General features: G+C 39.3%; 1 protein-coding gene across 4 annotated transcripts in view; it reads right to left on the bottom strand.

The window, feature by feature from the left end:
* The window catches only part of FMN1 (formin 1), a 403,953-nt gene that overhangs the window by 222,743 nt on the left and 155,123 nt on the right, over positions 1-26,087 (bottom strand). The window contains exon 7 of one of the 4 annotated variants that reach the window (XM_053928168.1): positions 3,096-3,760. The exons of the other annotated variants lie outside the window; for them this stretch is intronic. Coding sequence (XP_053784143.1) covers positions 3,720-3,760 — 41 coding nt within the window. The 3' untranslated portion in view covers positions 3,096-3,719. Of the gene's footprint in view, positions 1-3,095; positions 3,761-26,087 lie in introns of those variants that run through there. 4 annotated transcript variants of the gene reach the window in all.

Here is a 26,087-nt window from a genome sequence, read left to right as displayed (position 1 = left end):
TAGAAATATTTAAAGTCCAATAAAACTTAGTGTTGGTGAAGATGTGGAGTGCAGAAACATACACCAGAGGTAGGAGTGCAAATTGGTATAATCACTATAGAAAATGTTTCGCGTTTTCTAATAAAGTGGAAAACACTAATACTCCCTATCTAACCATCCTAATCCTAGGTACACATAAATGGAAAAAAAAACTATAAAAGAAAGGAAAACAATGTTAACAAAAGTCAGGAACAGTGGCACCCAGGAGAAGAGAATTGAGTTGGGTTATGACTGAGCAGGGCAGCATCACATAGGCATTCAGTGAAAACTTATTCTTTATCCTCTGCGTTTTATGCCACTTTCCTTATGTATATGTAACAATGCAACCTAAGGAAAAGTATTGCTCTGGTTATACTGCTTTTGCCATACATCAAATAAAGAATATTACATAGGTACAAGAGAGTCTCTAGATCAATAAAATAAGACAATTTAGTAAATGTGGGTCCTACAAATGTTGAGTCTTAGATCAACAGCTAAACCTTAATCAACTCTCAGCCTCTACGAAGTAGACAAAGGATTAGCTAAACCAACCTTTTTGCAAAACTGATGTCCCTTGGGAATCACACCTACATTCTAAATAGAAATTACACAGAATAAATTTTGAAATGACTCACTTTGTATAAATTGTACCTGTAAGGGTGTGACATATAGTTATGACTAATTGACAGATTTAAAAAAGGAGATCATTGCAATTCTAACACCCAGGAAATAATGATTCATGTCCTCCTTAAACAAATAGTTTTACCAGCAGTCCCAGTGTGACAGCTGGCAAGAAAACACAACCCTATTCCTAACAAGGATGGCGAAATAGAACGCATGGGCAGCATGTGGAAGCAGGAAGTTAATGCCCTCACTTGAGGAATGTTCACTTTGAGGGTTCACAAGAAAATGCTGAAAGAATATAAAGGTTACAAAATAATGAGTCGAAGTTGGGTTGGTAGTTTCCAAATGTGTGTTCTAGTGGCAGTCTCTTCTCCCACATTTTTGGGGGGGTTGCAAATGCCCTGGAGTAGACCAAGGCAAATCCTCCCTGTATGTTGGGGGTGAGGATTGTGAGAGAGGTCTCAATTCAAAACTAAGGATGTTTGTTCAAGTCCTTTGCCCATTTTTTAATTGGGTGTTTTGTCTTCCTGGAGTGGACTCATGTGAGTTTTTGATATATTTTGGAGATCAAACCCTTGTCTGAGGTATCATTGGCAAATATGCTTTCCCATACTGTTGGTTCTCTTTTCATTTTAATGCTGTTTTCTTTAACTGTGCAGAAGCTTTTTAATTTGATGAGGTCCCAATTTGTTCATTCTTTTCTTTATGTCCCTTGCTTTAGGGGACATATCAGCAAAGATGTTGCTGTGTGGAATGTCTGAGATTTTCCTGCCGATGTTTTCCTCTAGGATTTTTATGGTGTCACGACTTATATTTAAGTCTTTTATCCACCTTGAATTTATTTTTGTGTATGTTTTTGTTTGGTCAAAGGAGAACTTGACAGTGGTAGTCAGTAGCTCTGGGACTCTACAAATGTGTGAAAAGGAGGAATCAAGATTTTGAATGTTGGGGCTTGAAAAGGGCAGACCTTTTTGAAGCTACATTAGCCCCCAATGGAAATTAACACATGAATTCAAAAAATCTAGCCCACAAAAAAGAAGTGTGAAGAATGTCTTTTAGGAAAATAATACACTATATTAAGGACAGAAAAGGAAAAAGGATCCTGACTAGCAGGATTCAACATTTTGGGGGGAAATACATAAGAACTTCTCTTCATAAAAATAAAGTTTTTCTAGGCAAGTACTTAATTGAATTAGAAGGGGCCACTTTCACTGCACAAACCTTCCTTTCTCATCATTTCACAACAGAACAGCCTTTCTGCCAAGTACAATCCTGCCTTCCAATTCAGTAACATGGGAGCATGTAGTAACCACTGCTGCAGTTCTCGCTGACTGACGAGCTTCTGAATTATACACGGGTACAAGTATCAATGGGGGCTATTTCTTAGGAACTGTCCTAAATACTCTGACAGATTAACTTGGGCCATCCTCACATCACACTCACAAAATAGATCCCATCATCTCAAGGCCCATTTTACAGATGAAAAAATTGAGGTGCACAGGTTGAACCACTTTCCCCAAACCACATGCTAGTAAGTGCCAAGGATGTCATTTAAGTTCCAAGAACCTGTGCTATTGACTATGCAGAGTTGGTTGGTTTGTTTTGTTTGTTTGCTACTGTTGTTCATGTGGGTGGGTAAGCATTATGTGTAACCCAAAGTCAAAATCCCTAGGGATTTAAAGGTTGCTGGCTTTGTCTAGTCACTAGAATCACTTGTAAACTTCGTAAATCTTTTCTATAACTCTTTAAAGGGGACGTGGAGTATTTTTAAACACAAGGGGGTTTAATAAACCTGGTGTCAACATGAACAGTGTGAGTTATAACAGCTGATCCCATCAATTCTGAGATTCTAATTCTATCTTCTCTGTGGGTACTTTCAGGCGCATAGTCACCAGTTGATGGTTAAATTTGGTTTTCACTTACACTCTTGCACATAAATACAAACCCTCCTCCACTACAGGCACATATAACTCTGTCAACACTGGACTATGCACACAGTAGGAAAATTAGAAAATTTCTGGTTTCCCGAATGAATGAGAACCATGGCTCTTACCTGCACTGTCTATGCTTCTCGTTGGCTGTACCCACTGCCATCAATTGTCTGAGGTTGGCCTTTTGCTGAGAGTGAAATAGGGAGCTGTCAGAGAATCCTGAGCAGGGGCATGACATGTTTGTTCTTGTGTTTGGAAAAGCTCACTCTGGCTGCTGTGTTGGACTAGAGATTTGAGGGCGGTGTGTGGGGGGGGTTGGGCACTGTGGGACAGTCATTACATCATTATAGTCATTACAGTTATTGCATTGTTACAAACGCGTTCCAGCACATACCTTCAGTCTTAAAGGGAAAGGATCCTTACTCTGAATTGTATTTGGAGAATACTCAGCATTCCCAAAACTTTTGCGTGCACAGCAGTGAGAGCATTTATATTTTGGTAACAGACAGCTGGACTTTATTTTAACAGATGAAAATTTATTATAATGTTCATTAGGAAAAAATCAAGCTAACACACAAAATTCATGATTTCATGACTATTACTGTTGTAAGATAGTGCTGATCAGAGTTTAGGCCCTAGGCTAGCAACTTCTCCTGGAACATCTTAGAAATGCTAATTCTCAGGCCGGTCTGACACCAGGCCTAGTAACAAACTCGGAGGACATTTTAACAAGCTCTCCAAGTGATTATGACACATGCTTTAAGGCTACTTTTATTTAATCAAACATTATAAAAAAACAAAAGAGTTAATTCATTTAAAGAACAAATTAAAAACAGTAGAAGTAAGTATAACTACATGCCCCAAATAAAGCTGGTACATAAAAGGTGACATTTGGGGAAATATACCGATTGCTGACAGATGAATACAGAAACAGTCGTCTAGGAACAAATGCAAAAACTTTCTCCAACCATCTCTACCACTAACAAAAATGGTGCTGGTCATAAAAGGCAAAGTCACAGAGAAATTGCTCCAATATTGAAGAATACAATCAAATTTGAGTTCTCATTTAACAAGCGTATGAAAGAAAAGTCTACAGCCTGGTCTTAGGCACAGAAGGTCCTGTAGGTTTGTCTCCTCATCAGATGCCTATAAACAGTGCAGTCCACAGTAACCGTGCTGTTCGGCACCTGTCAGAAATAGTCGAGGAAGATTCAAAGTCAGTGAAGCCAAGAGAAAAACGTTGGGTGTAATCAAAGTCGACAGCTACCAGAAGGGCCATCTCCTGTAATGTCAATACGACACCTTTTATCAGTGGGCCTTCAACAGGGACACATAGGGTGAGAAACATGTGATAAGAAGTGTCACTCCACTTTTGGCTGCTTCACTGTTGACAGCCTTTAAGCCTCACCTCTCCCTCTCCCCCAGTGCCCCACATCTGGGCAATCTAATTAGAAAGCCTCTGACACTGGCAGGAAATTCTAACCTCACAAGTGGGAATCCTGAAGCCCGCCCACTGAACACCAGAAAACCCCAACCCAGTCCCCTACCCTTCCTCTCTCAGGGTATCTCCCTGCCCCGCACTTCCTAGAAGTCTCGTTAAGCTAGTAAAAATCTTTTTGTACACATGCACGCACACATTATCTGTGTACATTGATTGTGGCATCTGACAGATTTTGGGTAGAGGGGCCATCCTGCCTTTACAGGAAGGATGAGGCCAGGCAGAAATTACATGAATAACCAATGCACCTACCTACTATGTTGTTTTAGGTACATACAGAAAGGAGACGGCTAGTTTCCATACAGAAAAATACAGGATTTGACAGCTCAGAGAAATCACGTGAATTTAGAAATGATAACTGTTAATCTCTCTCCTTATGCAGGAACATTTAGGATTTTCTCAGGCAGAAAGATAACTGTTGCTATTAAAAGATGGGAGGAAATCCCAGCTCTCTAAGCCCACCCGTCAGGTTTATGTCCCTGTCAGCCGAGCTCGGAACTAGAGCTGCGTGTAAGAAAATGAGCAGCACACACTTCTGGCCTTGAGAGGTTTCTCAGGGTGCACATCTCTGCAATGTCTTAGGAGCTTTCAGCACTTACGCTTCAGTATAAATACATCAAGCCTGTTTTCTTAAAAGACTATTACTTGATTTTATTCAATTATTTTATATGTAGGTGTGAAAGACTGTTCAATGAATATCTACTCACACATCCACTTTCTGCTTGGGGTGTAGAGTGTTTGCCACGGCGAGTGGAACTGACATGATGTCAGGTGAGGATCTGAATTTGCTTGCATAGTTTGGCTTGCCCTCTGCACTCCTGCTATTTCACAAAAGAAGAATATACCCTAGGTCGCCACTACTCACTCACCGAGTCCCAGAAAGTGACACTGCCCTACACCTCAGTCACAGTCGCAGCCAGCCCCAGTGCATGCACAGCTTGAAAAAACCCAGCCCAGCTCAGCTGAAGCACAGTTGACCTTTACACCTATGCAAATAAATGCTTGTTATTGAAAATCACTGGATTTTAGCACAGTTTGCTACACAGCATTATTGCAGCAATAACTGATGAATACATATGCTAAATTTCTAGCCAAGTTTACTTTGGAAGGTCATACCATTTTGGAGGCTTAAAATAACTGGAATAGAGTCTCCAATACAGAAAAAAATGGCTCAGAGGAGCAGGATAAGTGAATCAGGGGAAAGTAATGTATTTATATCATTTAATACCAAAAAAAAATGATCTCAAAATAGTTATTGAGTCTATGTCCTAGGGTGATGGTGTAAAATATATACAAAAGGCAGTATGTTCATGGCTATGTCTCTTTGACTTTTACCTGGATTCCTCAGGTAAGCATTCAGGGCCAGGCACCATCTGATGTACAACTTACCACAGACAAAACAGTGATTTGGTCAACTTCTAACTGCCAACGCTTGGATAGCTTGTCTTTGCACTTTGCTTCTTCTCTTACATTTATTTTCTGTTCTGTTAAAATAGAGATTAAGGAGTCTAGGACTCCAGGAACACAAGCTCCCTAAAACTTATATTCCCTTTTCTATATATGTAGATTTATGTATGTAGTAAAGTACATGATTGTCTAACCCCTACATCTTAAACTAATGCAAAATAGTATTGAATATAGACTGTAATTGAAAACAATTTTTTAAATGTTAAACCAAAAAACTTTTTTAAAGCCAAGAAAAACCTACAGAGGCACAACATGTCAGAAAAGAATCTAGTCTACCCAATGTGTGCCGCTAGGTGGCAGACACAATACTTCGTATTTAAACCTAAAAGTTGCTCCCCAGTGGCACCTGGAGTTGGCAGGTGGGGAGAGACCAGGGTGCACCAAAGCTATGAAATGAACACTTTTATTTGATGTAAAGGATGGACCAGTGTGGATGTGGTAGCTAGATGAGAAAAATCAGAACAAGTAAGAGATATTTACAAGCCACATTACCAAAGTTAAAAGTGACCCAACAGACTTCCAGCTGTTATAGGTTCACATTTTTTAGTTCTTTCCTAACTCTGCATACCAATGGAGCCTAAAATATAAAGCAAGAAAGCTTAAAGTCATAGGTGAGTACCAAAACAGAATGATATCCTAGAGAAACAGAAATGGAACAAAGCAGCCAAGTGGTGCTTTGGTGCTGAAGCTCTGGACCTGCTGCTGTGCCCCAGTTCCAGAGGCAGGCAGCACTGCTTGGAGTTAGGTTACTGCGGAGTAACAGGGGCTGGAAGGGCCCCCGTGGGGCAGGAAGCCAGGGTAAGGCTTGCTGCTTAGGAAAAGGGACAGAGGTGGGGTTCCCAGATGGTAAAGGGGCAATAGAAGTTGCTGTCAATTGCTACCTGCGGACTTAAACAGGAGGATATAGACAGGGATTCCAAACCCTGTCCATCCCTTTTCCCATGACTAAGTTCTGCCACACCTTATCACCACCTCAGGCTAAGAACCCAAAACAACATCGTAAAACCATTTCCGGTCTGCGGGCCTTGCAGGGACCAGTTGAGACTACTGCACAACAGACAAGTGCAAAGAAGAGAAGACTTATTTTTTAAAAGCATCCTACATACCACGAACCTCCAATCCAAATCTCCTTATCAAGAAACCAAGATGTCAAGACAGGCGACAAAGACAACTGAAACATGAAATCACAAAAAACAAATTTTAAACTAATATATTTTAGTAATTTTTAGAATCATTACAAAGATAGAATAACAACCATTACAACTAATGATGACAAGAACAGCATACTGTGGAAGCAAAATAGAAAAACAGTGGGTGAATTTAGAAATATTAGAAATGTAAACTACAGTTATTGAAATGAAAATCTCCAGAGCTGAATAAACTGTAGCACAGTCAAGGAAAGGAACTGTGAATAAAAGAAAATCCTGAAGAATAATTGCAATGTAGCATGGAAGGAGGAAAAAGAGCACAAAATAATCATAGTTAAGAAACCGGCACTGGCATGGGGACAACAAAGGAGAGCATGAAATAAAATGGAAAAGCCAAAGCGTGTAAGAAGAGACACACATGTGGAAACTGAATGTGTGGCCTGAGGGTGCACTGAAGATTGTGGGGAGAACACAGACTATTTTTTAAAGTCCAGATTTAAGATAGGTGTTCATACTACGAGCCATACACAACAATCAATTCCAGTGGATTAAAAATCTATCTGTAAAAAACATAACAGAAAAAAAGCCTTGGAAGAACATTAGATTAAGTAAAATATTTTAATATTTCATTGTTATTTAAGTAAAATAGTTTTTTAAACATGTAGAAGAACAGTTGTTAAACCCAACTACACTAAAATTACAAAAATTCTGCATGTTGAAAGATGCCAGTAGGAAATGCTAAACCACATACATGGAGAAGACATCTGTAATCATACGATGACCAACAAAAGATTAGCATCTAGAACAAACAAGTACTAGGAAGAAATTTTTTAAAGCAACCAATAGAAAAATGAGTAAAAGGACAGTAGATTCATGGAAGATAGATTATAAATGGCTAGTATATAAAAAATCATGCAACCTCACTGGTCCTCAGGATAATGCAAATTCAAACTACAGTGGAATACCATTCACAGCTACCAGATTTGCAAATATTAAAAAGCCTGCTAATACTATCCGCTGGTGAGAAAGAGTAGAATGAGAATTCCATACACACACTGTTCATGGGAGTGTTAATTGTTACAATTGCTTTAAAGATCATTCTGATAATATGCATTGAGTTTAAAGGTGCACGTAAGTAAAACCAGAAATTCTACTCTAAAGTTTACCCCTAGTGTGGCATTTATTTACAAAGGAACACAACGGTTTAAAAGAACACTTATGGAAGCATTGTTCTGAATCATAAAAAGTAGGGATAAACTTAATGTCCATCAACAGCAAGACAGATAAGCAAATACTGAGTGCCATATTCACTCAAAGTGACACTATGCATGCATTAAAATGAATGAACTAGAGCTATACCTACTAACACAGATAATCTAACAAGTAACTTTGAAAGAAAAAGTTGCTGAAAGATATACACAGGAAGGTGCCATTTAAGACACATAACCATATTATATATTGTTTGGGGATTTTTACACCTAAGTTTTAAGAAGTACATGGGATTAATAAGTAAGTTCACCTAAGATGAAGGTAGAGGGCACATAGAACACTTCAAATGTATTTCTAATGTTTTATTTCTTAACTTAGCTAGTGGATATAATCATGAACTTAAATGTAACTCATATCTTAGCCCTGAAAGTATATAAAACAAAACGGACAAAAATATAATAACAAAATTAACAAGTAAAATAAGACATAAGTAACATCGCTCTATTAGAAATTTATACATCAAGTAAATGAAAACAGTGAATAACACAATTAACAATCTTGATTATGTATATCCCAGAACCCAACTAACTGACAACCTGCATCATTTTCAGGCACATATATTTGGAAAAAAAAATTATTCACACAGGGAAAATCCCTCAAAATTTTTGAAGTAATATTAGCATACAGATGATGTTCTCTTTCTATAACACAATTAAAGAACAATAAAAGGAGAGACTGAAAACAAGAGAAAAAACTAAAATTAGCAAATCTACTTCAACAATTTTTGAAAATAAACAAACCATGCATCTATGCAGGGTTTATTCTAAGAATGAGAGAATTATGTATCATCTGGAAATTTTATTGGTGATATCTATCATATTATATACTAAAAGAGGAAAACCACTGTATCTCAAAATGACACAAAATGATAAAGGAAAAATATCTTGATAAAGCTCAACAATCATTCTTGATTTTAAAAAGAAAAAAACTCTTAGCTAATTTAGAGATACAGAATTATCTACCAAAAATTTTCAGCAAACTTCAAATGTAATAGTGAAACCTCAGGAAGAAAGATGAAGAATACCCACCATCACTCCTATTTTTCTACATTATACTAGAAGCCTGGGACAATGCGATAAGGAAAGAAGTGAGATGTAAAAGCTGGAAAGGAAGAGACAACATTGGTATTATTCACAATGATACGACTGCCCATTTGTACAGGGTTTAGGAAACCCACACCCATTGTCTAGGGACACACGGGTTGACTGTGAAAGGCGCCTCCCCAAGTTCTGCAGGGCGGCAGCCTCCACCCAAACCCTGGGGAGACAAGCAGAGAAATCAGATTAAAGGGGATTAAAAAGGGAGGACTCTGCCACTGGCTTTAAAAGTCTGAAGAAAATATGGCAAAATGTTTAAATATAGATGGTTGATATACAAGTGTATATTCACTTTGTTATTTTTCTGAGTTTGAAATTATTCAGGATTCTTCTATAAATAATAATGATATATTCAAAACTTCACATATAGACTTTTTTATACATAAGACTAGGTTTAGCTCTATAGTCAAATTGTCTGCCTCGAACAGAATGAGTATATAAAATACTAATAAAATCCCCCATTCTTCATGTGGCACATATAAGCATTAGCTGACCGGACTGAAAACTTTGGGAGAAGCTTCCTGCTCTTTAGATTGTACCCAGGCTCAATCACTGACAGAGCCCTTTATTTAAGGCCAAGAAAATAAACTTCGGGAGAGGGAGGTGAAGGTCAGTCTCTGGAGAGGCAGGTGAAAGCCAGCCAGCTTTAACTTGAATGAGAGTGGAATTTTCTAGTAAACCAGGCCAGACAAGTAGCCAGGAGGCCAGGCTACCTGCCCAGGTTTCTAAAGGAGGCAGGACACTGGTGTCTCCCACATGGTGGAAAAGTACTCCAAAATAAAACATGTCGCACCTGCCACTGGGCTTCGTGCCTATTAAGTATGAGATTTTAACTTGCATTACTTCTACCATGCAGAGTTTAAGAACTGACTTTTGTGGCTATTTGCAAGTTTTTTCTTAAAAACGATTAGACATACAGGAAAACAACAAAGTGAGAATTTAAAAGGGAAAGCTGTATAAATGTAAGGTCTTAATTCACATTGCTTATACCGTTCAGAATTTAAGAATTGATTGTGTGTGTGGGGGGGGGTGCTATTTTCAAGTATGCCATCTCTGAATCCTAATACCAAAGATGATAAAAACCTGTTAGACATATAGAAAAAAAGCATCAACTGAGAGTTGGAGAGGAAAAGCTCAGTAGCTTCTCTGTAGGAATATGGTGAGAGGTAAGGTCACATGGAGGAGATCCAGCTCAGGAAAAACAGACCCTCCTCTTGCCTTCCCGTCCAGCCTCCACAGGGTTGCCAGATTTAGAAAATAAAATTACAAGGAGCTCAGCTAAATGTGAACTTCAGATAAACAACAGGTAGTGTTTTAGTATAAGTATGCCTCATGCAGTATTTGGGATATACTTACATTAAGTAATTATTCGCTGTTTATCAGAAGTTTACATTTAACTGGACATCTTGTATTTTATCTGGCAACCCTACTTTAAGATTTCTAAGCACTCTTAGTGGGAACTGTATACAACAGGCCAGGAACTTATGGAAATTGAAAACTGTGTGCACACAGGTGGAATCAGTCACTCCACAATCTCTTAGCGAGAAACACTGCTTCTAGACACTTCAATTTAACATGTCTTCCGTAAAATCTTCTGCATGTTGTTTTAGTTTTACCATGACAGCGTTAGCTTTTTTCACCCTTGTAACTTGAATTTTTTCAGGTAATTTCTCACAGAAACAGTTATGAGGAAGTCAATTATCTAGTTTTCAAAGTGAACAGAAAGAACAGTAAGATGCCAAATGAAATAGAAACAACACACAAGCAAATGTACACATCTCCCACTTTCCATCTGGTACAGAGGTAGGAATACCATTGACAAGAGCACATGAAGAGAAGTGTACACAGATTCACACACAAAATACAGGTGCTACTCAAAGGTTGTAAAAACACTTCTGGAAAATCACTCATGTGCAGCTGACCCCCTCTGGTCTTGCTACCGTGTTACTACAATCAAAATCAGTAAAGATAAACTGGACATACAACCAGCTCACTTGGGAAAGACAAAACTTCTCCATCAGCCAACCAATTTAATCCTCCCCTATAAAGGTTTATTCAGTGAGTCTCAACCTTGGCTACACATTAGAATCACCTGGGGAGGCTTAAAAACTGTGCATGGACCCCAGCACAGGACAGGTTTTATGCGTATGAGATGTACACCAAACACTGGGATTTTTAACAGCCGTCCAGGTGATTCTGACATACAGCCAAACATCAGTGTTATCCCCAAACAATGGCTGGCAAGGCTAGAAAGAAAGTGATGCATTCATCTAGATTGTGAAAAACATGCTCCTGAGTTCGTTAACTCCAAGATCTGCTCTTCCCAAGCTGATGAGGCCACCAAGGCTAACTGCATTGAGCCAAGAGCTTACACATAGGACTTGGGTTCTTCCTTGTCCCACTGCAGTTCTGAAATCTCAGAATCTGGAAATAATGTTCAAATGTTGCAAATATACAGAAGGGACTGCAGATAGAAAAAAAATGGCAAGATCTTTGGGGCAATCCCATTTTACCAGCAAACCCCAACATCACCTGCCAGGTTATCATTTTAGAAATGGTACAATCTGGGAAACCTGTGAAGGATATCAGCTCATTTCTTTTCTTTTCTTTTTTTTTTTTTTTAAATCCTCACCAGAGACATGTTTGTTGACTTGAGAGAGAAACATTGATCGGTTGTCTTCCAAGTGCTCCCTGACCAGGGATCGAGCCCAACACCTAAGTATGTGCCCTGACTGGAGATCTAACCCGCAACCTTTTGATGTACAACAGGATGACGCTCCAACCAACTGAGCCAACTAGCCAGGGCAGCGTATGGGCTCATTTCATAGACACATTCAGTTTGGTCTGGCAGCAAAGCTCCAGGCACTGCTGGCCAACACACCTGACCCACACTCTTCAGAGCAGAACCTAGTCAGGAAACACATCCTTCTTCCCTAGAATCCCCAGTCTGAGGCTCCTGGCAAAACTTGATCAACTCTATTACATAAACAAGACACTCTTAAGTGTCTCCTTCTTCCTATTCACAAAATGATTGTCCAAACTATAAGAAGTCATTTTCATTAGTTCAAAATAATAAAATTAAAAAGTATAAATTTGTCATATCAAAAGGAAACATGCCTTAACAGGTTTCTATGATAAGTGAGAAAGCTCCTATTTTACCTAAAGAGTAACATTATCAGAACTAGTCTCCATCTGAAAACTAAGCTAGTTTGAAAAAAACATACTTAAATCATAAAAACACAGAACCTTAGAGATAGACTCTCAATGTCACTTAGGCCAGCACCCCTCCCTCAAAGAACACAGGGAGAAACTAATACTCAAATAAAATGACCTGAGTGCTTTATAGCACAGAGAACCTCAGATAATAGCCAAGGGAGAGCCCATTTTATGACTACAAGAATAGAAAAAGAATCACATGACTGTTCAGCACAGTGCTGATTTCCTGACTACTCCTAATAACGTTTTCCACCATACTTTGAAGCTTCTTTATGGCTTTTAAGTGGGGTCAAATGTTCAGAGTAAAGGGAGCAGAAAAGAACCAGAAGTTCTGAGGCAGTAGAACATTAACTGAAAAAGCAGCTGCTGTGAACCCAATAGCACAGACGAGGAACACATATCAGGGTGGGTGGGCAGTGTGCAGGACCCGTTGGGAATTAGAGACCACAAGTCACAGTGGCAGACCCTGGACAGTTCTGTCATATTCTCCAATAGCTTCTCCAGCTGGAGACCAGGTAGGAGGCAAAGGCTTGGATAGCTCCAAGGCTGGGGTTTTGTCAGCTGGCTGCTACCGGTGGAGAGGGGGTAAAGAAATGAAGAACATTATCAAGAATGTTTCTGAAGGGATAGATATATCACAGACGCTCACTGTCATAAGAAGGAAGTGAAGACAGGAAGTGGTTGACAGACATGGAGAAAGATGTCGGGAGCCAAGCCCCTGAGGAAGAAAAGGGATCTGTGGTTTTGGAGAGCTCAGGGAGAAAGATGGAAGGTAGTGGACAGAAGCTGGGTGTTACAATTTATCATTTCAGAATTAAAGCTCTCGAGTAAATACGAGGTCTAGGATGTAGACACAGGGTATTAGGTGACTGCAATAGAAAAGAGTACTACTGGCAGGGGAAGAGGCCCGGATTTGAAATAGGTTATCCACGAGGTCGCATAGGAAAGCAGAGGGTGCGACCTGGACCTGCGATGTCTATGGTAAGTGTCATAAGAAAAGGGAACCTTGAAAGTCACATAATAATCCCTAAAGCCCCAAAGGACCAACTGTCATGTGACTCTTTATGGATATATGTACTGACTTCTTATTGGGATTTTTATTTTGTTTTAAAGAACTCTCACAGTATAAGGATAAGGGGTTTGCAATAAATATATCTTTTGGGTTGAGTGGGGCCTTTAAAATCTGGTTGTGATTATAAAACCAATGATGACTAACACTTATGAAGCATTTTTTATTACCAAATCATGTTTAATACTGTATTAATAACATATTTCCTCAATTACACAATACCTTGATTTCTAAGATGCATTGTATTTATATGTATATTCTTTATTTATATAAGAAAAAACTTCTGCCAATTATAGTTGTAAAATGTCTTCAGTTGTAAAACACACCATAATTTCAGATGTGGAAAATGTGCATCGTACGTTAGATAAAATAAATTAACTCATTTAATTCTCATAAAAATTTTATGTGGGAAGTATTGCTATTACCCCATGTTAGAGCTAAGAAAACAAGCCACAATGCAGTTAAGCACTTGCCCATGTTCGCACAGGTAATAAGGAATATGGCCCAGATTAGAACCCAGAAACCCTTAATGTCTACATCATGCTATCCCAGCTCAATGTATATTCACTAAGGAGGACAAAAAACCATCATGATACAGTAACCCAAGCCTTCCACATTCACTGTGGGAAGAAGCCAGCATTGTGGAGGATCTCCTGCTGACACAGCCTGCGGACATGGCCTTGCTCAGAGAAGACTGGTGCTCCGTAGAGCAGATCTGACTTGGGCCCAGCCTCTCCAGAGGATCTGCCCCAATTAGTGGTTTCCTGAAACTCACTGCTCATGGCACCAACACATCCCCAAACCTCCACAGGTTTTTTCCACGTGGCCATTACTGTGTTCATTCATCTTTAGCTATATTTACTCTTCCCCTTCTTCCAGTTGTCATCACGTGCTTCACTTCACTAAGGCGACTCCTGGAGCTGCATTCACAGCTGAATGAGCACAAGATGCATCCAGCTGTCAGATTATATAGCCTCAGGCTGCTCCAATCCCTTTGGCTCTCATAACCTGTAAACTGGGGCCAGGCTCATGAAAATCGCACATTCCCTTTACAGCTCACTGCCTTAGTTACTGTGGTAACAGATATCACAGAAAAACAAAGTCAGTGTCACTGTTTCCATGTCCTATAGACATAGGAACAAATGTTTAATCCTGCCAGTGATTAAAGAAATATTTATAAAGCATAAAAGATACCATTTGTCCCTCTATTTGGAAAACATTTTTAAATCAAGAAATCCAGTGTTGTCTAAAAAGGAGTAAGTAGAATGATGAAGTGTTAACATTATCATTAACAATAAAAAAATTACTGCCATTAGAACTATTGTTAGTATTAACATTTATTGACTATCTTCTATGAACCAAGCATTATACTAAGCATTTTACTTCACTTTCTCTAACCCACAGAGGCAGACACTAGAGTATTCCATTTTGTAGGACAGAGGGTCATTGGTTAAGAAAGAAAAATTGGTACCACCTTTTAGAAGGTCAGTTTGGGAATAGGTATCATCGTGATTGAGAGCACAGACTCTGGACCCAGGACGCCTGGTTCGAATCTTAGTTCTGCCCCTTATACAGAGTGGGACCTGAGTTGGGTTATGTCATCTCCTGCATTTCTGTTTCCTCATCAATAAATGGTGATAATAATGATTCTTACCTAACAAGCTTGTTGTGAAGATGAGAGTTAATATTTGTACAGTGCTTAGAGCGGTGCCTGGCACATAGGTATATACTACATATTTTCAGCCCTGGCCAGTGGGGCCCAGTCATCCTGTAACCGAAGGGTTGCAGGTATGATTCCTGATCAGGGCATATGACAACGTTGTGGGTTTGATCCCCATTTGGGACGCATATGGGAGGCAGCCAGTTGATATTTCTCTTGAGTAATTGTTTCTCTCTCCCCCTTCCTCTTTCTCTAAAAGCAATAAAAAAATATCCTCGGATGAGAATAAAAATAAATAAAATATATATTTTCAGCTGTCATTACTATTATTATTGTTTCATCTTCACTCTCAACTGATAACTTTGCTTCCTATTTCACTGACAAAACTAAAGAACTTCCACATCCTCCCACCTCCCAGCACTGATACCCACATTCTCTGCCCTTGAATCTACAATATTACCGGAGGTGACTTTTGGTGTTCCGATCGAAGCCCACCCCTCTGCTAGTATACAACATCTCCATGCTACTCACATTCTTATAGAGATCACTGCAGGAAGTCTTCCCTCTTCCTACATCAAATTGCCCGTTTCTACCAGACCTTGTCTCTGGCATAATAAATATTACTTTTCCCATCTTAATTACAGCAAAACGAACCTTTCCTTTGGTCCACTTGCCCCACCAGCTACTACCCCAATTTTGTTCCTTTGCAATAAAACTTCTCAAACAAGTTGTCTACCTACGATCTCCAATTGTCATTCTCTCTTAAAGTCCCTCCAAATTAGACTTTTGCCCCAATCCCCTCCATTAGTATCTATCAATATGCTCCCTGCTTCTAAATTTGATGGTTAATTCTCAGTCCTTACTTTACCTTCTCTACCATTTGACACAGTCCCTCCCTCCCTGATACACCTTTTTATTTTTTATGCAGAATCCAGGACTCCACAATCTCTTGGCTTTCCTGCTACCTTACTAGATGCTCTTTCTTGGTTTACTTTGCTGCTTTCTCCTCTTCACCTCAATCTCTTCCTGTTGGAGATCCCCGTGGTTAGTCCTGGTTCCTCTTCTCCATCTACACTCGGTATTTCCTCCACTCAGAGGTTTAAAAACCAATTTTACATGTGCAAATGACTCCCCAGTGTATATGTAGGGCTCAGAAGCCCTCTTCCCCAACTTCACACTCATCTATATCCAAATGCCTGCTAATATTTCCTTGTACAAGTGAAATCCACACCTCAAGAGTCACAGATCAGAAACAATGCCTGATTGTTGGCCGACACACATGTTCCAAACCCATTCTTCTTCTCCTCCAGTGTATGGCAGTTCCACCCTTCCACTGCTCAAGTCAAAAATCCCGACATCATCCCTGATGTCCAATCTATCAGGAAATCCCAATGGTTCTAACTCCAAGTAAATCCAGAACCTGATCACTTTTTACTTCCAACATTGTTGCAACCACAATCCAAGTCACCATCTCTTGAGCAAGTTCAATCTCTTTCTGGACACCATAATAATGTCCTAACAACTATGACCCTGGGTCCTCCTGCTCCCCACCATCCCACCCCCATCTCATCCCCAATCTCTAGTCCAACACAGCAGCCAAAGTGAGCTTTTCCAAACACAAGAACAAACATGTCATGCCTCTGCTCAAAATTCTCTAACAGCTCCCCATTTCCCTCTCAGTACAAAGGCCAACGTCAAACAATCCCCTATATTGGTCTACAACGCTGCCCATCAAGGATTCCTTACTCTTTTTGTGCCATGGACCCAGTTAGCAGTTGGAAATATCTATGGACCCCTTCTCAAAAGAGTATTTTTAAATGTACAAAGTAAAATACAATAGATTATAGAGGAAACCAACTCAGCTGTCCAAACAGTTTTTATGTGATATAGTAAAATGTACTCCTTTATTAACCCCTTAAATGACAAGGTCTAGTGGCAGGTCTAATTACTAACGTAACTTTGATGTGATGTGGTGGTGCACGTTACCACTACCCATAGCAACTATGACATATAACGTCTGCAACTTCTGACAGGGTCATAATTTTATTAAGTTACTGAAGTTTGTGGGCTTCATTATAATGGAAACAAATGTTAAACTTCAGTTAGATATAATTTATATATTATTATTAAAAATAATAATTTTTCCCATCCAAATTAATAGACCCCTAAGTTCTATTTTTGGACCCCATCAAGGTCCTCAGACTCCAAGTTAAGAACCTCTGGGTCTGCATTACTTCTGGAACCTTCTCTTCTGGCTAATTGCTTAGCTGGTCCAGTTAACACAGACCACACCACACATACTCTGTATTTAGAGGCTTTACACTGGCTGTTTCCTTTCCCTGCATTCCCTTATCTCTTTCTCTTTTCTTATTCTTTGCTCAAATGTCATCTTCTCAATGAGTCCCACCTTAACCACCCTATTTAAAACTGCAACTAACCCTTCCACCACAATCCCAATACCTCTCACCTGGGTTTTCTTTTCCAAAGCATTTACCACCATCCAATAAAGACATCATACAATTTATTTACTATAGGAGGGTCTGTCCAGAAAGTATCCAGCCACGTACTATGAAAAAGGAATATTTATTGAAGATATAAGAAACACTGTGCACAGGACAATGATGCCTCAGTCTCCTTCAGAGTAGTCACCTTGGGACCTCACACAGTTCTAACTGCAGCATGATGTTCCTTCTGCTCTGGTAGCAGAAGCCATGAAATGAATTTTGCCACAACACATTTCAAGCCAAGATCCTATGTCAAAATCTCCGACACGGTTGTTTCTGGAGTCCCCAGATCAGCTTCTAGTTCTTGCGCTATCAAATATCTCGCGATAATTGTTGATTACAGTCCATACACGTTCAACATTCTCAGGTGTTCTGTTTATTGTAGGCTTTCCAGAATGTGGGTCACTTTCAACAGATTCTCAATCATCTTTGAAGAGTTTGTGCCACACGTTTATTTGTGCTCCACTCATGGCATCATCTTTGAAAGACTTCTGAAGCTCAGTCATTTTGAATGTGACAGCCACACAGTACACATGCTCACTCAATGGCGTCTACAACACCCACTGACTAGTACAGTGAAGTCGTCATTGCTCACACATGTGCATTCCAGTCCACTCTCCTTGGCTGCCAGGTTACATCAGTGTCCTGCAAATCATTCCTGTTATATTAACAATGACCGGACTTTTCCCGGACAGACCTTGTATTTCTCTATCACCTGTGTTTAGTACTGTCACCCTTCCCCGCACCCCCACAGAAGGCAAGCTCCTGAAGGGCAGGAGTTTTTTCTGTCTTGATTCACTGATGTGTTTCAAATGCCTAGAACATAGCCTGGCAAGTAGAAGGTGCTTATGTAACATCACTTAAATAAATGTATGCACTTCAAAAATGAATAAATAAATGTATGCATTTCAAATAAAATTATGGTTGAGTGCCTATTATGTGAAATAATTCCTCCATGCACAATTCCATAAGAACACACTATAAGATTTCATTCATTCATCATTGCTATATATTCAATATTTACTTCTTTCCATTTACAAAGTGAATCCCCATTTCAGTTCTTAGAAATGTCCCTATATTCACTGTGAAAGAACATAGCACGGTGTGAGCAGGTGTGAGCTAACATGTCTATAAGTTAAATGGTACAAAACAGTTATTCTGGAGCAAACTACCAAGGTTCAAATATTGGCTTCTTCGTTACTAGTTATATAAAGTATAAGAAAAGTGTATAACTTTTCTCAGTTTCAGTATCCTCTAGCAAAATATGAATGATTATTTACCTCATAGCATTATAATAAAGATAATTTAATTATTTAAGCCACCTATAGCATTTAGTTAATTTCCATAGAGCTTTGCAGATGTAAAATACAGTGTTCATTACTGGGGTTTTTATCAGTGAGATATGGAAATACCCTCTTTAGCATAAGTGGCAGAGCACCCATCTGTACCATATATGAAGGCCCAGTATTTTCTCTCTCAGAAAGGACAATGAATTTAGAAAAGACTTCTAAATGTAAAGCAATATAAGCATGCTTCTATTTAGAAATTATAATTTAAGAAACAGGAAAATCCACTACTCTGAGCAACATCACTGCTAGTATTTTGCTGTATTCCCTTCTGTCCCTTTACCCAAATCCTGTCCAACTTTCCAAGGTTGTAACCATTAATATCTATTTTTTGAAATGACTTTGAAATCTGCAGTAAAAGACTTATTTCTGATCTTTAATTAATAAAATGAAGAAATAAAGTAAGACAGAAGCCACACTCCTGTCTTGCTGGCACGGAACCTGTCTCACTGTCCTGGAAGATGAGCTCAGGCCCCAGACACAGAGGCCGGTCGGTTTTCCAGGTACAGAGCAGCAGGACAGAATCGCTTTGTTCCTGGTAGAGACATGGACTTTCTGACACTCTCTCAGAAGCTCTCCGCAGCTGATCTGGGTTTGAGTGAGGAGGGGAAAGAGGGTGGGAAGGGTTGAAGGGGAGAGTATGGAAGCCCAGTGTCTTCTCTAAGACCCTATCAAGACAGGCTGACTCCACCCACGGGTGCAGGGTAAGGGAGGGAAGCAAGTGTCTGAGCAGGCTCCCTCTTGAGGGAATTGGCTTTGTCCTTTGTAACCTCATGCTCCAGATATAGCACCAAAAACCAGGCAGCAAGCCACAGGGAAGGGAGCTTTGCCATGCCCTCGGGAAAGACAGTGTTGGCACGCTGTATAGAAATAAACCTGGCGCTTTCACTTGCTCTGGGGCACAGAGCTAAATAAATGTCAGCTATTATCATGCACATTAGCATTCCTGCTGAAACACAGTCATTTACAGCTTTAACATGATCACAGGTGACTCTGATACAGTATGTTCAAGGAGTAAACTAGAACAGTGCTCTTCAAACACTGCTGTTGATGCACCCACTAAAACTTTTCTAAAAAATAATACATGCCTTCCACATTTTAAAATTGACATATAAAGTTTTTCATTGCCAGTTTAAGTAGTTGCAAAGAACAAACTCTGGGGAATTTATGAATACCAATACCTTAAAAACAAAACCATTACACTCATATTATGTTTTTTACACTTCACCTTAAATTTAAACTCATTAAAAAAAATAAGTAGGAATCTGAGAACCAAGATGGCGGCGTAGGTAGACACACTGCGCCTCCTCGCACAACCAGAACTGACAGAGAATCGAATGGCAAGGGGGTCCGACACCAAGGAAATAAAAAATAAACATTCATCTAGACCAGTAGGAGGGGCGGAGACGGGCACTGGGGCAGAGAGGACTGGCGTGGCTGTGGCAGGACCGAGACTGGCGGAGTGTGGGATGAACAGGGCAGGCAGTCCGACCACTAGCAGACCCTGCGGCCACACATTCGCACATAGATAAACCAGATGAACGGCGGGGAGCAAAGCAGACAGCGTAACCCAGGGCTCCAGCGCAGGGGAAATAAAGCCTCAAACCTCTGATTGAAAACGCCCGTGGGGGTTGGGGCAGCAGCAGGAGAGACTCCCAGCCTCATGGGAGAGGTCATTGGAGAGACCCACAGGGGCCTAGAGTGTGCACAAGCCCACCCACTCGGGAACCAGCACCAGAGGGGCCCAATTTGATTGTGGGTAGCGGAGTGAAAGATTGAAATCCGGAGGAGAGTGAAGCGGGCGCCATTGCTCCCTCTCGGCCCCTCCCCCACGTACAGCGTCACAGCACAAGGACCAGTGGTACCCCACCCCCGTGAACACCTAAGGCTCCGCCCCTTTAAGTAACAGACGAGCCAAGACAAAAAAAGAAAAAAAAATGGCCCAAATGACAGAACACTTCAAAGCTCCAGAAAAAATACAACTAAGCGACGAAGAGATAGCCAACCTATCGGATGCACAGTTCAAAGCACTGGTTATCAATATGCTCACAGAATTGGTTGAATCTGTTCGAAAAGTAGATGAAAAAATGAAGCCTATGCTAAGAGAAACAAAAGAAAATGTACAGGGAACCAATAGTGATGCAAAGGAAACTGGGACTCAAATCAATGGTGTGGACCAGAAGGAAGAAAGGAACATCCAACCAGAAAAGAATGAAGAAACAAGAATTCGGAAAAATGAGGAGAGGCCTAGGAACCTCCAGGACATCTTGAAACGTTCCAACATCCGAATTACAGGGGTGCCAGAAGGAGAAGAGGAAGAACAAAAAATTGAAAACTTATTTCAACAAATAATGAAGGAGAACTTCCCTCGTCTGGCAAAGGAAACAGACTTCCAGGAAGTCCAGGAAGCTCAGAGAGTCCCAAAGAAGCTGGACCCAAGGAGGAACACACCAAGGCACATCATAATTACATTACCCAAGATTAAACGCAAGGACCTACATCCAAGATTACTGTATCCAGCAAAGCTATCATTTAGAATGGAAGGGAAGATAAAGTGCTTCTCAGATAAGGTCAAGTTCAAGTTCATCATCACCAAGCCCTTATTCTATGAAATGTTAAAGGGAGTTACCTAAGAAAAAGAAGATCATAAATATGAACAGTAAAAATGACAGCAAACTCACAGTTATTAACGACCACACCTAAAACCAAAACAAAAGAAAACTAAGCAAACAACTAGAACAGAAACAGAACCACAGAAATGGAGATCACATGGAGGGTTGTCAATAGAGGAGTGGGAGGGGGAGGGAGGGAAGGTACAGAGAATGAGTAGCATAAATGGTAGGTAGAAAATAGACAGGGGAAGGGTAAGAATAGTTTAGGAAATGTAGAAGCCAAAGAACTTATATACATGACCCATGGACATGAACTATAGGGGGGGATGTGGGAGGGACGGTGGGCAGGATGAAGTGGAGTTGGGGGGGGAATGGGACAACTGTAATAGCATAATCAATAAATATATTTAAAAAAAAATAAGTAATATCCCAGTGGTTCAAATTCAAAATACAACAAAGGATAAACATTAAAAATCCTCCTCTCCCCTCTCTATTGCCCCTCCCCAGTTCTTCCCCCCAGAGGCCATGCTGGCGGCTTCTTGTATATCAACTCAGAGAAGTTTTTAAATGTATATTCATACACACACACGATGACCTCATCAATCTTTTGATATCACTATACAAAAAAATTGCTTTTTGAGTTTATAGCTGAATAGTATTTTACTGCATGAATATGCCATAATTAGTCCCTTTTTGTACATATTTAGGGACTTTTTTTTTACAAATAATGATTCAATGTTTGTGCATATTTCTTTTTCTTCCTTTCTCTGTTTCCTCCCTTCATTCACCCAATGTTAGTTGATTTTGACATTCTTTCAAATGTAGTTAATGAAATCTGTGAGCACTATGGTTTGCAGCTCAGCAGTGTCTTTAAAAAGCCTGTGAACAAACTCTGCTTTAACATTCAGAAATTTCACATACTTCCTTTCCATCTTTTAAAACATTTCAATTTCATTTTTCACAGAATTCATCCAAAAGTAGTACAGTTTTATGCTAGGATGCCTATTATTATTATTACTCTCTTCTCATGATTTCCACAGAATACAAATATAAAAATAATTTCATTTTAAAAAATTTCCCATCACAAGAATTTAGTTTTAGGTTTACTTCTGGACTGAGCTGTCATTATTTTCATTAGTTCCTAACCTGTGGAAACAACACATTAAAATGGATAATTATTAAGAATTAAAATTTAACCAGAAATGTATCTCTTATTGGAAAGGATGAGACAGATTTTTTTTTTATGTTCTGATAAAGAAGGCTTCTGAGATACCATTATTTAGAATTATCCTTCCTTTGACACCCTGGGTGTTTTCACACCCGAAAAATGCATAGAAAAATTTGGAATGGGTGAGACTTATTCCTTTCCTTTGTAAACTGGGTGAACAGTCCATTTAAATTCAGAGCACTAATAGAAGAGGAGAATCCGAAAAGTAATTTTCTAAAAGTTATTCTTGCCTTCGCTGTACCCCCGGAGTGTCCTTCTGTGCCCCTTAGTTTGAAGACTGCTGACTTAGCACCATATCCAAAATGTCCTCAAATTTTGTTAAAAAGGATATTCATGGACCTCACTCTAGATACCTGAATTGTAAGAGACTCCCAAGATTATTTTCCCCCCACTGAACACTGAGAAAGACTAAATTTGGGTGATAAAACAAACATATACCACATTTTATTTAAATAAAAATTCAACAATAAAAGATCTGTCATAGGCAGTATCTGGTGGCCAAGAAATTCAGAAAAGCTCATGACAGGATGAGATAGTCAAAGGCTTTATAAAAGAAGCAACACTAGGACTGAGGGGAAGTTGGGCAGGACTTGAAAGATAACGAGGCAGAAGTAAAAAGTTCACTAAGCTTGAAAAGGACGATATGGATTTTGTGGCTAGAAAGGAGCAGCTGATATCCTTACAAAGCATGTGGCTCCTCAGACAGAGACTCTGGTGGAATGGCTACAGGTGGTTTTGTTTGACTGTTGCAAACGTGACAATTTGTAGAAATATGTTGTTAATATGAATTTAGGTAAACTGCTGTTAGACAACTGGTTTTATGTGAGTTCATTTCAGACAAATAGACCTAGAGCTGAACATACATTTTATCCACAAATCAGGTAATCCATAAACATAAAGAAGACTAATATATATCACTGTTAAGTCCCACATTCATTCCAGGTTAAACAAAAAAAATGAGTTTAAATTTGAATTATCTTATTTTATTCTTCTAATAGACCCGGCAATAGGTTTAACAAGAGGTATAAGCCATCACCTAAAATGAAAACCAAGTGTCTACTGATTTTTATTAACTCTAATTCCAGTACCATGAATAAAGATTTTTCAATGTATTTGTTCACAAGAAAATAGATCCTTGACTGTCCCTATAATCTACCCTCTGGACCACTACAGGAACTCCAAACTAGTCTTCCTACTTCTCCGAGGAGCCACTTGCCTCACTCCCAGATCCGTAATCATCCTTCATACATCTTCAGCAGTCTTACAAAACCCATATTTGTCCCATTATTCCCCTGCCTAAAACCTTTCAGTGGCTGTCCGGCACTGTCTATACCCCACGGTCCTCAGTACAGCAGGCCATGTAATTTCTCTCCCCCAAAGAGCACTCTTCTCCAAGCCAGCAGGCATTAACAGCCCTTGCAAACGATTTTCCTTGTCCCTTATCAATCATAATAAACTACTTGCAATTCTTCACACAAGCCATACTCTGTCTTTACTCTGCATGTTTGGTCTACCTTTCCTCTACCTGAGTTACCCAGCCTACTGTTTCCCAAGCCTGCTCAGGAGGCCTGTCCCGTTTAGACAGGACTGACCAGACTCCCTTTGTGTTCCACTACAAGCCATGCATCCTTCAATAAGGGAATTAGAATGTTGTATTGCACTTACTAGTGTATAGTTTACCTCTCTCCCACCCTACTCTCTCCCACCTACCTACACCCCCCACAACCAAAACAACAACAAAAACCCAAACAGAACCGTGAGCTCCTTGAGTGCAAGGATCTTGTTTTATTTACCTTTGTATTCCAAACATGTTACATGATATAGATGTTCAGTAGATATTAGTTAAGGGAATAGACAAATATATTATTATTTGTAATAATAGAATAATTTCAATAAATTAGACAACTAATAATGTGCTAGATATTACTAAATAAGAGTTAGATATGATCTAAGAGCATCAGTAACTCTGATGTCACGGCCACTTACCTGACACTTCTAAGATTACAAAACAAGATAGAATGTGTGTGCTAAGTCAAGGGAAATCCTCTGGGAGTCCATCCTAGCCCTGCTGTGCAGCTGAGCACACAATAACAGCTCTTTTTTTTTTTTTTTCCCAAAGTTCACTTCTACAGATCTTGGTTGGTGGTATACTGAAGGAGTCTTAACATTAAGGAGGAAAAAACACAGTAATGCAGGGCAGATCTGAAAACCATTTGGCTGTTTTTCCTATTTTAACAAAGTTAGTGCTCCACTGGGCAGGCACTGCATATGTTGCTACTTAAAGAATAATTTATTATTCTTTAATTATGGAATTCTTTAATTCCATAATTTCCTTTAGTTTCCCTTATCTTAAATTCACCAAGTTCATTCTTTTTGGCTAAGACTTTTTCTTATTTAAACTGACCAGAAAAGTTAGTAAATCAAATCTAGCATTTTATCATGACAAAATAGGACTATCTCAAAAATGAAGAGATGGTTCTACAGTAATATATCTAAAATGTAATCACTAGATAATCAGGTTAAAGAAAACCACATGAATCACAAGGTTGTTTTAATAAGTACACCCCACTACATTACATTCAAACCACTCTTTGTGATGCCAACACTTAGAAGCCCAGGTGTATACAAATGTTCCTTAACTTGATAAAAGGTTACTGATCAAAAATCTCTGACCAACATGCTTAGCTGGAAAACATTAGAATGAAGCCTATAAATTCAAAAATAACACAAGAACAAGATACCTTTCACTACTTTTCCAGCTTTGTTTTAGAGGTCCTAGGCAGTACAAAAGGATTAGTAAAAAGATAGGTAACAATTTGTGTTTTATTTTCTAATGTTAAAAACCTGATCAAAAATGGGTAAAGGATTTGAGTACACAAAACATTTCTCCAAAGAAGACACACAAGTGGCCAAAAGCACATGAAAAGATGCTCAACATCACTCATCAGTAGGGAAATGAAAATCAAAAGCACAATGAGATACTACTGTTAAACAAACTAGCAAAAAAAAAAAAAACCACCAGAAAATAACAAGTGGTGGCAAGGGTGTAGAGGAGTTGGAACCTGTGTGCAGTGTTGGTGAGAATATAAAATGGCACAGACATTATGGAAAACAGCATGGAGTTTCCTCAAAAACATAAAAATTAAAAATAGAGTTATCATAAGATCTAACCACCCCACTTGAAAGCGGGTCTTATGGTTTACATATCCTTAAGCCCATGTTCATTGCTGCATCATTCATGATAATCAAAAAGTGGAAGCACCCAAAGTGTGCACTGACACTTGAACAGATAAATGTACATATACAACTGAATACTATTCAGCCTTATAAAGGAGATGGACACATGAATGAATCTTGAGGATATTATGCTAGGTAAAATGAGCCAGTCAAATACTGTACA

Source organism: Desmodus rotundus, chromosome 7 (genome assembly GCF_022682495.2).
Source record: "Desmodus rotundus isolate HL8 chromosome 7, HLdesRot8A.1, whole genome shotgun sequence".
NCBI classification, from domain to species: Eukaryota; Metazoa; Chordata; class Mammalia; order Chiroptera; family Phyllostomidae; genus Desmodus; species Desmodus rotundus.
This window is presented reverse-complemented; position numbering and strand designations above follow the sequence as displayed.